The sequence below is a fragment of the Juglans regia genome, chromosome 15, assembly GCF_001411555.2.
Source record: "Juglans regia cultivar Chandler chromosome 15, Walnut 2.0, whole genome shotgun sequence".
Taxonomy (NCBI): Eukaryota; Viridiplantae; Streptophyta; class Magnoliopsida; order Fagales; family Juglandaceae; genus Juglans; species Juglans regia.
In genome coordinates, this window is record NC_049915.1 from 19,161,576 (window position 1) to 19,176,506 (window position 14,931).

The 14,931-nt window shown below is 36.8% G+C and overlaps 2 protein-coding genes across 3 annotated transcripts; one reads left to right on the top strand and one right to left on the bottom strand.

The window, feature by feature from the left end:
- Positions 1 to 379: 379 nt before the first annotated feature.
- LOC108993137 (disease resistance protein RUN1-like) lies at positions 380 to 7,181 on the top strand. Of its 2 annotated transcripts, none has more exons than XM_035685732.1 (6): positions 380 to 631; positions 2,514 to 3,067; positions 3,375 to 4,482; positions 4,928 to 5,203; positions 5,321 to 6,220; positions 6,304 to 7,181. In XM_035685732.1, exons 2-6 carry the CDS (start codon positions 2,568 to 2,570, stop codon positions 7,177 to 7,179), a joined length of 3,660 nt encoding a protein of 1,219 aa, XP_035541625.1. In that variant the 5' UTR covers positions 380 to 631; positions 2,514 to 2,567; the 3' UTR covers positions 7,180 to 7,181. The 2 variants fall into 2 exon arrangements, with proteins under 2 accessions (XP_035541625.1, XP_035541626.1); XM_035685733.1 differs by having other exon boundaries at positions 2,527 to 3,067.
- A 3,775-nt stretch (positions 7,182 to 10,956) lies between these two features.
- On the bottom strand, positions 10,957 to 11,641 carry LOC118344657. Its single transcript, XM_035685738.1, has 3 exons — positions 11,322 to 11,641; positions 11,135 to 11,240; positions 10,957 to 11,065 (listed from the first exon to the last, which is right to left on the bottom strand). The coding sequence occupies exons 1-3, from the start codon at positions 11,483 to 11,485 to the stop codon at positions 11,009 to 11,011; spliced, it is 327 nt and encodes a 108-aa protein (XP_035541631.1). The 5' UTR covers positions 11,486 to 11,641; the 3' UTR covers positions 10,957 to 11,008.
- Between the last annotated feature and the right edge of the window lie 3,290 nt (positions 11,642 to 14,931).

A 14,931-nucleotide genomic window follows, 5' to 3' on the forward strand; every position in this document is an offset into this window, starting at 1 on the left:
TGGCAATTTGCGTGATTCAGGGTACAGCTTTGTCAATGCTTATCCTAGCATTCTTCATCTTCAACGACCTTCCAGAAGAAACTCAAATATGCTGCCACGTTTATTGCCTTGTCACGTCAGCACATATATATTAGCTCATGTCTTGCACATTGTCTTGGCCCTTTACTCATAGGGGCAGACATGTTCATTAATAATGCTTCGGTGAGTGTCCTTTTAACAACATTATAATATAGCATTTGACCATTCAAAAATATTTTTATATTGAGCTCTCTCTCTCTTAAATATCTTTCATAATTTTTATATTAATCATCTGTTACAGAATTAGAGAAAAAAAAAATCATCTATTTCAAAAAATCTACGTAATTCGCTTAAAAAAGAAAAGAAAAGAAACTTCCCATAAGTCTCTCTCTCTACTTTTTAAACACCATCTCGTCATCTACCTCTATCTCTCTCTCTCTCTCAACACAGCCGGGTTTGCTTTTTGAAATTAGTTCTGTTCCTCTATGTTTTTACACGCATTTTGGGAATGAAAGTTTCAAGAACGAAACAGAGCTCTCTTATATTCAAGCTGGCGATCGAGAATCAAGAAACCACCATCCGGGAAATCAAGCCCAACAACAAGAGAATCATGGTACAATAACCATATCCCCTGTTTCTTTCATTTGTATCAGAGTCTTTCTTATTTTATTTTTCTTAGTTTTTCTTCTGGGTCTAGTCAATGTGCTCTCTTTTTTTCTCTGCTATGATCATATTTGGCATCTGGTTCCATCTGATTTCGATTTTAAGATGATTATCGCGTGGGTCTGATTGTGATTTGGAACTGGGTTTGTGAGAGAAATCTCCCCCAAAAGAAAAAAATTAAAAAATAAAAAAGAAATAAATTCGGATAATCGGCTAACGGTTAATCGGTATGAAACAGTTTCGGGTCGGGTCAGAATTTGTTGTTTTTCCTGGTCGGGTCAGGTCGGTGAACAGCCCTGACTGAGCCCCTCATGGTTTCGTTATTTCGTTAGTATGACCATCGCCCGGTATCCTATAAGAAAAATAGATATTTATAATTATTTTTTATAATAAAAATAAATATTTACGATCAAAAAAATTTATTTTAATTAAAAATAATCATTTTATTAAAAATAATTGATCACAGATAAATAATTTTTTTATAATCGCAAGATACTATATATTATACTTGGTTAATTTGGATTTGGCCATTCTTCCGATTGGGCAGAATCTTTGAAGACGAAGGAAATAGTTTTTAAGAAGTGAATTCGTTTGAGTTCAACGACCTTTCTATTCGTGCATATAATTATTGTGAGGTAGGGTTCGCTTTCTAAAGAATTAATAACTTTTATTTCTTTCCCTTTTGCTGCAATACCTAAATAATAATAATAATAATAATAATTATAATTATTATAATTTTGTTAAAAATAATTCTATTTAAAAGTCTACATACCACACAATATCTGCGTGACATAATTTGAATTGAAAGATTCATTATTAAAATAATTCTATTTGATTTAATGGTCCACTGTCTAAAACAACCTAGTTTGGATACTGAGATATTCTCATAATATCTCACTACTATTTATTATTTTATTATTACTTTTTACATATTTTTCATTATTATTCACTATTCAATATTCTATATTCTATCATTACATTTTTACTACTATTCATTGAATACCTAATCTTCAATTTTATTTAATGAAAAATATTCCTAAAATGTCAAAAAAGGAAAGAGAAAAGATCTCAACTCTTAAAGCATCCTAATTAACCATATTATTTCCATTTAAAATTATATTTATTCCCTATAAAAAATTTATATTTATTCAAAACAAAAATTAACTCCACCAAAGCCGGACATGATCGTAGGAATAATTATTGTACCAAGAATATTAATGCATGGTTGCTATTTAATTTTGTGGAAATGATTGGTGGCATGGGGTGATTGGAGCGTGAACACTAAGCTAATTAGAATATGAAAGACTGTAGAAAGATCCATCGTAATTAAAATGAGATTTTATTTTTATTTTTTAATTGGAGAACGAATTAAGTATATATCCTCGAGTAAATACCTGCCTAATTATAACACTAGCTAGAGGCCATATTTTTCCACAGAGCAATGCTAGTCCCCTTATTTGGAGACTGTAATGTAAGTTTAAATTATTTTAGATTTAAAATTTTTTAAAATTATAAAATTATCTTTTTTAAAATGATATTTTCTCTCGTTTAATAATGTACTTGTACATACAATTCCTACTTAAAGACTGTAAATAGAATTTCTCATTTCCACAAAACTTACAGCTTATTTCACAAGCTACAACTTATTTTCCACAAGACAATCATTAAACGCGTATGCATGCTTTTCCTGAAGTCGCGTATCCTTTTCCTAACAAAAGAAAGATGCCAAGAAACCTTTCGTGTGTTATTTATTTTTCTGCTTATAACAAACGCGTATCCTTTTTCATGTATTAAATGATGCAACGCGGTTTCTAACTCAATTTATTAAGCAGAGTTGTTTTGCAGGTTAAGTGATAATCAGTCATAGATAAACAGTGACTTCTCTGATGGCCGTTCAAGGTGCTTCTTCCTCTTCCCTTTCTTCTTCTACTCGTTGGTGGATTTATGATGTATTCTTGAGTTTTAGGGGCGAAGATACTCGTCAAAATTTCACTGCCCATCTCCTTGAAGCTTTGGTTCGAAAGAAAATACACACATACATAGATGACAAGCTTCCAAGAGGTGGGGAAATCTCAGAAGAACTTCTTAAAGCTATCGAAAGCTCAAGGATCTCAATTGTCGTCCTCTCAGAAGATTATGCATCATCCAGGTGGTGTTTGGATGAGTTGATCAAGATCCTAGAGTGTAAAGACAGAGAGCATGCGCAACAAAAGGTTCTACCAGTGTTTTACCATGTAAATCCAACCGAAGTAAGACATCAGAGCGAGAGTTTCGAAATAGCATTGGCTAAACTTAAAGATAGGATCAAGGATGAGTCGAAGGTGGAGAGATGGAAAGCAGCTCTTAAAAAAGTGGCCTGTTTGTCTGGATTCACTTTACGAGATAGGTATACTGCTTGTACTCACTAGTATGCCTTCATTTAAAAACAAAAATCTGATTATAATACATCTTTCATAATACAAGTATACCTATATGTGTATATCAAAATTTACGAACTCATCATTAAATCAAAAGCCTTCTGCTTCTTAAAGAGGCAAACCGAATTCGAGAATGGAAGCAAAAAAGTTCATTAAATAGATCATCATTGTCATTTGCTACTGGATAAAAAGCTAAGTACTAGTTTTTCTTTTGTTTATTTATTGTAAGAATTCTACCTTATTATTCTTTTATTTTTTTATTTTTTGCATTGCTAGGATTGAACCAGAATTGATTGAAGAAATTGTTCGAGAGGTTTCTAAAGTAGTAAAGCCTAAATATTTAAATGACATTGCCAAGCATCCAGTCGGAATGGAGTCTAGAGTACATGACGTCCATGATATACTTCTACGTGTGGGAGTGAATGATATACGCATACTAGGGATCTATGGCATTGGTGGAGTTGGTAAGACAAACTTGGCTAAAGAAATCTACAACTCATTTACCGACCAATTTGAATGTTGTTGCTTTCTTGTAAACGTGAGAGAGACTTCAAAGCGTGAGTATGGTTTAATTCAATTGCAAGAGACACTTCTTTGTGAGGTCCTTGGTGACTGGAGTTTGAAGGTTAGAAATGAAGATGAAGGAATGGGTCTCATAAAAAAAATGCTTTGGAGTAAAAGGGTTCTTTTAGTTCTTGATGATTTGGATAAATCGGTCAAAGTTGAAACCCTACTTGGAGGATGTGATTGGTTTGGTTTAGGAAGTGTAATCATTATAACAACTAGGGATGAACATTTATTAACTAGTAATAATGTTCATTTACGATATAAGGTGAAGGACTTGGATCATGACGAAGCTCTTCAGCTATTTTGTTGGAATGCCTTCAAAAGTGAAAATCCTAACCCTGATTTTGTCGAAATCACAGAAAATGTACTCCATTACGTTGGGGGCCTTCCATTGGCTTTAATGGTGGTTGGCTCGGATCTATTTGGTAGGGACATTCATTATTGGAGAAGTACTTTAGAAAAGTACAAAAAAATTCCTCCCAAAGATATTCTTGAAACGCTTAGAATAAGTTATGATAGCTTGGAAAAAAACGAGAAGAGTATTTTCTTGGATATTGCATGTTTCTTTACTGGAGAGCGAGAAGAATATGTTACTAAAATACTTGATGGTTGTGGTTTCTTTCCTACTTGTGGCATCAAAGTACTAATGGATAGGTCTCTCATTACCATTGATGATCAGATTCACAGATTAATCAGGATGCATGACTTACTCAAAGATATGGGTAGAGCAATTGTTAGTCAAGAATCCGAAGAACCCGAGAAACGTAGTAGGTTGTGGTTTCATGAAGACGTTCGCCATGTATTGGAAGAAACTAAGGTAAGAGTTGCATAAAAAGTATACATTTCATCTTTTGATTGTAAAATTGGATTGAGGTTACATATACTTGCACCAATTTATCTGTATGAGTACATCTACCACGTATTTATCTCATAATAGGTATTTTGTTTATGAGTAGAATGCCTTAAATGAGCAGAAACCAAAAAAAAAAAAAAAAACACTTTTGGTTACATCGAGACAAATTCTTTTTTAGAATCTTGGTTTTTCTTATATCGAAAGATAAAATTGATAGGTAAATGTGAAAGCAAACATGAATATTTTGTGTTCGATCACTTAGTTTGGGACATTGTAAAAATAAAAATCAAACATTATGTTTAAAAAAAAAGGAAGTACATGCATAATTTATATAAACAAAATTATGATTCTAGCAAGTTTTAAAATATGAAGAATTTTATGCTCTATTTTGTTTGCATTGTCTTACTAGGGATCAAAAAAGATTCAAGGCATATTGATAGAGTTTCCAAAACAAGACGTGATAGATTTGAATCCTGAGACTTTCTCGATGATGACAAGTCTCAGGATATTTATAAATCGTAATGCACGCTTTTCAAAAGGGCCAAATTATCTCTCAAATGAGTTAAGAGTACTCGATTGGCAAGGCTATCCTAGTCATTCTTTCCCGCAAAACTTTCATGGAAAGAAACTCGTCATTTTAAAATTGTATGAAAGCTTCATCAAAGAACTCAGAGACGGATTGAAGGTACCATGATTTCTTTCTTTAAACTATATATATATATATATATATATATATATATATATTGTAAATTTTCTACTAGCTAACATATTTTTCCTTGTTTTGTTCTGTTTTTTTTAACAGAATTTCCAGAATTTGAAAACTATGGTATTAGTTGAATGTAAATACCTAACAAAGATTCATGATGTGTCAGCGCTCCACAATTTAGAGAGTTTGAGCATTGGGTATTGCAATAACTTGGTTGAGGTAGATCAATCTATTGGCTTCCTTGATAAACTCATCGATTTGTCAATTCGAAATTGTGAGAGGCTAACTAGTTTTCCAAGATCCCTCAAGTTGAGATCTCTAGAAGAGCTTAGTCTTTCTTATTGCGGGAGGCTGCAGAAGTTTCCTGAAATTGACAGTGAAATGAAATGTTTAACAGTTCTTAAACTAGAACAGATGACTGCTATAAAAGAATTGCCTTCATCTATTGGGAATCTTGCTAGCCTTGAGGAATTAGAAATAATCAGTTGCTACAAATTAAGACATATCCCTAACAGCATCCGTCAGTTGCAACATCTATGGTTTCTCTCTCTCAAGGGTCTCACTCTCGAGTGTCGGTCAGATGATCAAAGCCAATATCCCTTACCCTCTTCCAGTACTGCAGAATTGTTCTCGTCATATTCTCCTCCAATGAATTCAATAGCGTTTCCGAAACTAGATTTGGTTCAGTTAACTGCCTTCTATTCCACCTTGGAAGTTTTAAATTTATCGGAAAGCAATATTGTCGTTATCCTTCCTGAGTGGATCAGAGGATTTGTTCGAGTATGGTTACTTAGATTGTCTCATTGCGAGCAACTTAAAGAAATTTTAGAACTTCCTCCAAATATAAAAGAGGTAGAAGTTAGTGGATGCATTTCATTGGAGAGTTTTCCTGAAGTATCAAATAAGTTTGAATTCAATAGAAGCAGCTTTCGTAAGCTAGATTGGATTAACTTGAGTGGATGCCATAAAATGCTTGTAAATCCTCTACGGTTCGAGGTATCTCTCTCTCTCTCTCTCATTCATATTGTGTACTACGTTTGTCTACTAAAAAATATGATGCTAGCTAGCTTGTTGAACAGGAATGTGTAGAGGACCTGGATGGAAAATGTCAACTTTTGTTTCCGGGAAATAAGATTCCAGATTTGGACTACCATGGGAAGCTGATGATGAAGACTCCAAATGTTCTCGTCATAAATGTACGTGATGGGATAAATGTTGATTTGCTTTATTCGGATGAGATTAAAGGATTCATTGCATGTGCTGGTTTTCAGCGAGAATCCGATTCCTCCATCGAGAATTTTATGCATATCGGGATCTACTATAATGGTGTATACCAGTATGACGAGTATACACAATGTATTGATCCAAGTGGCTCAGATAATGTATGGTTGTATTACCACAAACTAGATGAAGAGCGTTTAAAATCAGTGGAGGGAATTCTGCAACTTAAGTTTAATAGCTATAAAGGTAGTGCCCTGATTAGAAGTTTTGGAATCCGTGTGGTACGCAAGCAGAAGGAGATCAATACATTGCAAGACGTTGCAAGCTGTTGGAGTCCCTGTGTTAACGTCCAGCCTTCTTCAGAATCAATAATTTCTGATTTAGAGAATGGCAGCCACGCTGAGAATCCAAATGATCAAGATTTGGAACGTCTTGGGGTCCATTTGGTAGAGAAGGATAAAGAGAAGGCAAGAGATCATGATGCAGGTGTGCTCCACGAAGATGTTGGTGCCCCTGATTTTGATGCATCCAGTGAAGAAATTGAAGGTTGGGTACATTTAATGGATGGTAAGAGGCGTCATAATGAAGATGATTGCAATCTGGAATTCAATTGGTACCCTCAACAAAAGAGGCAGTATTCCTCAACCATGTACATCAGAATAACAGAAATAGAGAATGACGATGAGAATTCAAAAGAAGATTTGGATTTAGAGCTTAAACTTGGGTTTAATTAAAAGGTGCAATCTTCAATTTTGTTTATTAAAATATTTTTCTTTCAATAAAAAAATAAATATTTTAAAAAATAATTTAAATAATAAATTTTACATAAAAATCTAAGAAAAACTTTGGTTTCATCTCTACAACCTGATGATTTTCTGGAATTTGCCGTCTCTCCTTATTCAGGCTTTGTGCCCACTTTTGGATGGAATTATTTAGATTTTTGTGCCTGGTTTATGTTTATTTTTTATTTAGATTTTCACTTGATTTATGCATTTGAAAAATGTTGTGAAATATAATAATACATATTATTTTTACTTTTCTGTTTCATCAAATTAATATTTAGATTATCACATTTCTTTACAATATTTAGTGACCTGGTGCTGTCTTTTGGAAGAGCGGTCTGGTGCAGCATCATACAACTATGATGCCGCTGGTGCTACTTACACACTCAAATGGAGCTTGGCCTTGTATTTGTTGCTGTATATCAGCGGATCCTCCATATGTTTTACGTGGACGATCTGCTTGAACTGGTGAAGTGCAAGTTTTGGAGATGTATGATCCGAAATGATCATCCTATAGTGATTTTGATGAAACTTTTAGGCAACTGAAAAAGGAAGCTGAAGCTCGTATTGAAGATTTGAAGAGACGAAAGTAGGCGGTGGCGGCCTGCAAGCCTCTAAATAATAGTAAGAAGCAAGGGCAGATGCAAAATGCTAGATTTGAAGGAGTAAGTAACAATTTCCTACATTGATGGGACAAATCGCGTAATATTGCAAGGAAGTTGCCTTGCAAGAAACTTCAACTCCTCATCTTTCTTCAACAAATGCGTATGTTCCATATCCTAATGGAACTGGACAAGCAATAATTTCTTAATGCAATTACTCAGATCATGGTCAAGGGTAACATATATATAATATATATATGTATGTACTTGTCTGCCAAATGCCTTGTAAATTTTATTTGAAATTAAGTTTGGTTTATTGGCACATTAAGCATTATTACATTAACTAATATAAAAAACTTTTACTTCTAAATTTCAATTGCACTTTGTAACGCCTTGGTCCCGGATCGGTTGGAGAATTACTTCTTGTCACTTAATATCATATTTCAACCATACAATCATAGACTACAAATTCTCAATTACACATAGATCTCATTGTTTTAAACCAACTTAACTCAATATAATTAAAATAAGACATGACCACCAAGCCTCAAAATAAACATCCACTTCTCATAATACCAAATCGACAGAGTAAAACAAAACTACTAAATAAACTGTCCAATAATCAAAGTACCATTTTTGTACTTAATTTGCTATGTTTACACAGTCTTATCTATACTTTCTATTCTTGATCCTCAGCTGAAACATTTAAAACAAATGAAAATACTGTGGAAATAAGGAGTGAGTTATCAATAACTCAGTAAGCAAAGAACATATATTAGTATGTAAATATGAGCCTTTTCAGATAGTTCGGTATGCATAAATAAAACATTTCATTTTCAGAGTGCATATCCCAAAAACATGCTATCAAAACATCATCACGATGTTTCACAAACTGTTCATATTCAGAGATCGACTATTTATATTCAAAGATCATTTGGCATAACATGACTAAACATTTTCATCTTATCATATCATTTCATATATATCGTATCATATTATCTCATATCATTTCATATCGTATTATACCATATACCATATTTAACCCCTGTGGTAGGGTTGTGCTATCTTCGGTGGCCAAACCAGGCAATATCATATTGTGAAACTTTTCATTTTTCATTTTTGGAACTCCGAGTGTGCACAAAAAAAAGAACATACAGAAAAACCACTTTGTTTCCAAAGTGGGTGCACTCATATTAGAGATATTGGTACCAACAATGTAATATATCAGAATCATCATATCAGAACCAAAGTCAGAACAAAATCAAAAAGTAATGCTAAAGGTTTTTTAGATGCATATAATATCAAGTAGATTGCTGAACACACTACAACAAATTTGTCCATTTCTCACAAGTTCTTTTTCCAAGACATAAGATGGTGGAAAATACTTACTTGACGTTACAAACACTGTCCATGGAAAAAAAAAAAACATTTCGCCACGAAATCACATTTGATGACCAAAATGTCATCAGTAAAACTAACTTTCTGCGGCGACTTTGTGTTGCCACAAATAAGTCTGCGGTTAAGATAGTCAAATAATAGAGGTCGCAGTAAGATACTAACTCTTGCGGCAAGTTCTTGTCGCCGCAAATAAACCTATCATATAAGACCCTCTCTTAACTAGGATATACTAAATTTTTGTCACTCCAAATAAATATTCCATTTATGAACCCTAATTTCCTCCCTGATTTCCTCTCTCTCTCTCTCTCCCCTCCCTCCAGGTGCCGTCAATGCCCCCCTTCCCCCCAAAATCGAAAACTCCCCCAAGGCCCCTCCTAGCAAATTAGCGCTGTCATCGACAGCCTCTCTGGTCACGATGAGCACCTATCACCGGTCAATCACCCTCTCCTACCCCTCGGCTTCACCCTCACCCATAGAAGTCTCTTGGCAACTCCCTCTCCTCCTCCTGATTTCTGCCCCTTCGTCTCTTCTCTCGCGTCGACCACCTCTCCACCACTTCGCCATCGATGCACAACCTCAAACCTCCACCACCACGTCTCTCTCTTCCCTTCTCCCGTTCCCTCTCTTTCCCTGGTCATTGCCTCTCCTCCTCCCGATTTTTCCCCCAATAGAACCTTCCTCTTGACTCCCCAATTTTTTTCCACCAAATGTTTTAGTGGATAATACTGATACTCACTAGTACCTCTCGCGGTAATTGGTCCTATTCCCGTGAGCATAAACGAAAGTAATCGTGCTTTTGGGGCGAGTTTAGTAAGCTATTGTTGGAGATTTGTTGTGGGAATAGCCTTGTACTTTCCACGACTTGGATCTTTCGTGCGATAAAATACTTTTACTGGCGACTTATATCCCACGAGCCTCCCACGAAGAAAATTTGTGGGAATAGAGCTTTTCCCACAAAAAGGATGCTTTTCGCCACAAAACTCCTTGGGAAAATATAGTTTTTGTTGTAGTGACATATTCATATAATTTTACATATTCAAAACAGATTGAAAACATATTCATATAACATGTACAAAATTTTTAGGTTTTCCATGTTCGCTCATTTTGTACATTTAAGAAACATGTCAAAATATTGCTTATGTCTACACTAGTTATGTCAGGAAATATTTTTCTCTTTCATATAGATTTCATGAGTAATGTAAAAACATATAACTGAGCTTGTTTCAAATTTCTTTTTGTAACAAAACATGTATGTTTTTCAATATCAACCTCAGTTAATTTATTTTATGCAAAGTTTAGCATAAGAACCCTGCTTATCTGGACTTTTAACTTTTTAAAATTAATTCACAATAGTGCCGAACAAATATCAATCACCACTTATAAAATTGTCATGCAACTTGCATAAATTTTCTGTTGAACAAATAATTCATAATTAAAACTAGAGATATAAAAATCTATATTTCTTTAATGTCTAAAAAATCATCGGAACCCTAATATATCGACCCTCTCCAAAATACCTTAATTTTCATATAATTTCTCTAAATAATTCCATGATAAATTCATAAAATCCTATTACCTCCATAATATTGACATTGAAATCATAATTCTAGTGTTCATGCTTCAAACTTTAACTTTCCAACCACCATAATGTTATTAACTCCAAAATAGTCTATTCTTTGCTTAGATCCAAAGAACCTAAACTCAGTGATCGATGAATCAGGAGGCATATATGTAATTATACTTAAAAATAAATTTTCAACATTACATGTACCGTATCGGCTTCATTGCTTCAAATTAACACTTGAACGTAGATGGCTTAGTGGCGCTTTTATAAATAACTGAAACAGCCATGCAATTATGAGAAAAACAGACTCACTGGAGAAATGAACTGAGAGACGGATGCTTACTATGGAATAACCATTGTGACGGAGGTTGAGTTTATATGGGCTTCCAAGCTCGGCTAAGATCAACAGCGGCCAGTAATCGATCCCTCCGTGGCGTGGTGATGGAGCACTGGAGAAAGAGAAAGTGGAAACTGTTACTCATGACGGAGAGCGAGAAAGAGAGTAACGTGAGGGGAGGAAGTTTACGCACCATGCAACGTGGGGGTTCGGATAGTGGTGTTGGAAGTCCATCGGGTGGAGTCCGACGGTGGCTTGGGGCGGCTTTATCCCCGGTGTGATGGCTTTGGTGGGATGAAACCGTGAGACGTGGGTGTTGTACACTTCATGTTGCACGTCCATGGAGAAGAAGAGCATGACGACCGAGTGGTCGGGGCTGTAGTTCGACTATGGAGTCTTGCTTGCCAGCGTCTTCTGCTTCCGGTAAAGGTGCATGAGGGCACCTTGCTCTGTTTTGGTCGTGCGGGGAAATATTGGGGCTGAGAGCACAAAACTTGCTCTGTTTTGGTGGTGTAAAAGCAGGGCCATTCCTTTTGATTGTTTACGGTGGCTCGGGTTGTTGGATCAAGTGGCTAGCGATTTGGGTTGGCGTGGAAGAGATCAATGTGCGACGTGGGGCTTCCTTACGCGTGGAGGCAGCAACGGTTTCTTGTGGAGATAAGAGACTCACGATGTGGAAGGAAGGGAGCTGGATTGTCTTAGGTAGTGTAATGTTTGAGGTAGGGTGGGGACACAAACGCACGGTGGGGGTGGGTGTTTTTGGACGGAGTTGATGGTGGACATTGAGACTCCGAGAGGCACCCTGGGGTCTGGCGGTGTAGAGGCGGCGACGGACGGTGGCTGGAAAATGTCTCCACGAATGTGGAACGTGCGTGCGTTCGTGCTGTTCTCGATTTGTTGAGGGCCTCGGGGATGGTGGTTTGCAGTGTAGGGTGGCAGCGGTGTGGGTCATTCTCAACCTACCGTGGCTTGAGGGAAAGAATGCTCGTGGGAGAGAATACCATGGAATTGCTGGTTTGTCGTGGGCAGTGAGAAGAAATTGAGTAACTGAGTGGATTTTCTATGGGTCTTGGCAGGGTTGTGGCATGTTGCCGTGTTTGTTGCAGGGTGGTTGCTGGACTTGGAGACGTTCGTGCATGGGCTGGGGGTTGGCCGACGTGGGACGTAGCCCTGGCGTGTGAATGTGAGATGCAGTTGCTTGTCAACTTGGTTCATAGTGGCTAATTGTGAAACGAAAGGCTGCTTTGCTTGGGATTAGCAGGAGAGATATTGAGGGAAAGAAAAAGAAAGTTCAAATTTTGACTCCAAAACGACGTGGTTTCTTCAAGTGGGCTGGGCTTTTCCATGGGCTTGGGCTAGGTGCTACACACTTACACTCAATAAATATGAATATTGTGAACAATAGATGTCGTAGAATATATAATGAAAGGAAAGAATTTTTGAGTTATTAGAAAATAATATAACAATATTTTATTCTGCTATTCACAAACTATTTCAACTCATTTCTAAATCTAAACAGAATCGGAACCAGGCTTGTGCCGCCCCTTTTAGGGTTAGAGGGAAGGCTCTACATGCGACCTCTCTCAATAACCTGTGCAATGTCATATAGGCCTTGAATTTAGGTGAGACTTTGAATTTAGGAGGGAAAGGAAAGGCCATAACTCTCGCTTTGTATGTCAGGTCGGTGCTGGTGAGCAACTGATCCACAGTGGACGATGCACCCATTCATCTGGCCATCTCTGCGTACTTGTCCTCGTGCTCTTAGAGCTTGAGGTGCATCTTGTGCCTCTCTTCTTCGGCCTTGGCAACCTTAGGAATGGGTCGCGACTCAGCGTGCTCGTTGCCATTGGGCTTCGTCCGTCTTCATTGGTCAGCCTTAGAATGGCTTTTTCTTGGCGGATCATTCCCACCTCCTCTATTAATTTCTTTATTGTGTCTCCCATCTCCGCGAGTCTTGCATCCATTATTTCGTATTGTTCTCCTTCTCCTTGCGTGGTTTGGAACTGCATCATTATCGGCATACGAAGGACACGCTTCTATAGGAGATATCTCATAGACGACACCACTGTTGATATCGTGTTTTGTAGCCCGAGCAACTCTACAGAGGCGCAACTCGTTCACCTACAACTATGAAGAAATGAGAGCTTCGGGGTGGTGGGGGACACCTCTGATGCCAAAGTCAATATGTGATTTTCCAGTGATGATTACGGAGAAAATGAGTGTAAGAGTTCATAGAGAGTTCCCCTCACTAAGGAAGAGGGTATATATACCTATCGGAGTTCCCCCTACTAAGGGGTGGAGGTGTCCCTCCATACTTGGGTCAGGCCTCCTTGTCAGCCTAGGGGGATCATGGAGGTGTCGCTCCGTACCAGGCCTCCTTGTCAGCCCCTGCTGTGCAACAGTCGTGCAGGGCATGGTCATGGCGACCACTAGCACCACGGGACCGACGACGAGCATTCGAGGATGGAGGGGAGGTGGGGACAATGGATGAAGAAGGGCCAGCTCTCGAGGGCGCCATCTGTCCCGTGCTCCGCCTACAAACGCTTGGATCTGAGGTTGCTGGTTGGTGTCTTGGGTGCGCCACTCACCCCCGTGCATGTTAGCATTGCCGACTCTTTTCCTCACACCTTAGCATCAAAGACACCCATATCGTTAGTTTCCTAATCCTTTCTCTCATTGTTGTACGTTCTGTTGATTGTGAATAGCATTATCTTTGCGATTAATATTAAGTTTAGTTTCTTTAATGTTACATGTGGAATATGAAGATTAGCTTCCGTAAATAATTTATTTTGCATTCCTTTTCGAACCTTAATGTTTAGTTTCTTTAATGGTTGTTAGGAATGGTATAATGGAAGTAGGTCACTTCTATAGTTTTTTTTTCACGTTTGTTACCAGCACTCCAAAAGATCAGTTCTTTGGAGAGCCATCCATCCTTTTTCGTTTCATTTTTATGTATACAACCCCCTGTTGTTTGATTGTACCCGTTACTTTATAGTGATACTTGCTCAACAATTTGAAAATAGAAATTGTCCTTTTCGATGTCTGTTGGGGAGATTGGTTCATGTGATTGAATGCGAAGAATTTCGTTTTGTAGATTTAATCATTAAAAAAATAAAAAATATATTTAATGAAAAATATTCCTAAAATGTCAAAAAAGAAAAGAGGAAAGATCTCAACTCTTAAAGCATCCTAACAATATTATTCCCTATAAAAAAATTATATTTATTCAAAACAGAAATTAACATCATCGATGAGTATATTATAATATATGTATTATGTGTACCACTGCGATAAATACTATATAGCACTACATTTTTTTATTATGACAGATCTGCAACTTGTAAAAGGCAACACGCTTTTATTATAATATCATCGATGATCCTTGACTCGTACAATGGAGGTCAATAAATGAATAAAATAAGGAAAACCCTTTTAAATTGGAAAGTAGTAATAAAATAAGAAGGAAATAAATCTATTTGTTGTCTAAGGAAAATCTTCAGAAAGTCTGCACGTAATTGGCAATTTGCGTGATTCAGGGTACAGCTTTGTCAATGCTTATCCAAGCATTCTTCATCTTCAACGACCTTCCAGAAGAAACTCAAATATGCTGCCACGTTTATTGCCTTGTCACGTCAGCACATATATATTAGCTCATGTCTTGCACATTGTCTTCGCCCTTTACTCATAGGGGCAGACATGTTCATTAATAATGCTTCGGTGAGTGTCCTTTTAACGACATTATAATATAGCATTTGACCATTGAAGAATATTTTTATATTGAGCGCTCTCTCTCTCTTAAATAC

What these genes read in the sequence shown, in the direction of transcription:
- LOC108993137 (XM_035685732.1), top strand. Translation starts at nt 2,568, where the DNA reads ATGGCCGTTCAAGGTGCTTCTTCCTCTTCCCTTTCTTCTTCTACTCGT. An exon ending in ATGTATTGGAAGAAACTAAG is followed by an intron (nt 4,483 to 4,927) that starts GTAAGAGTTGCA and finishes TTGTCTTACTAG; the next exon opens with GGATCAAAAAAGATTCAAGG. An exon ending in TAAATCCTCTACGGTTCGAG is followed by an intron (nt 6,221 to 6,303) that starts GTATCTCTCTCT and finishes CTTGTTGAACAG; the next exon opens with GAATGTGTAGAGGACCTGGA.
- LOC118344657 (XM_035685738.1), bottom strand. Translation starts at nt 11,485, where the DNA reads ATGCTCTTCTTCTCCATGGACGTGCAACATGAAGTGTACAACACCCAC. An exon ending in CCGAACCCCCACGTTGCATG is followed by an intron (nt 11,241 to 11,321) that starts GTGCGTAAACTT and finishes CTCTTTCTCCAG; the next exon opens with TGCTCCATCACCACGCCACG. An exon ending in GTCACAATGGTTATTCCATA is followed by an intron (nt 11,066 to 11,134) that starts GTAAGCATCCGT and finishes TGGCTGTTTCAG; the next exon opens with TTATTTATAAAAGCGCCACT.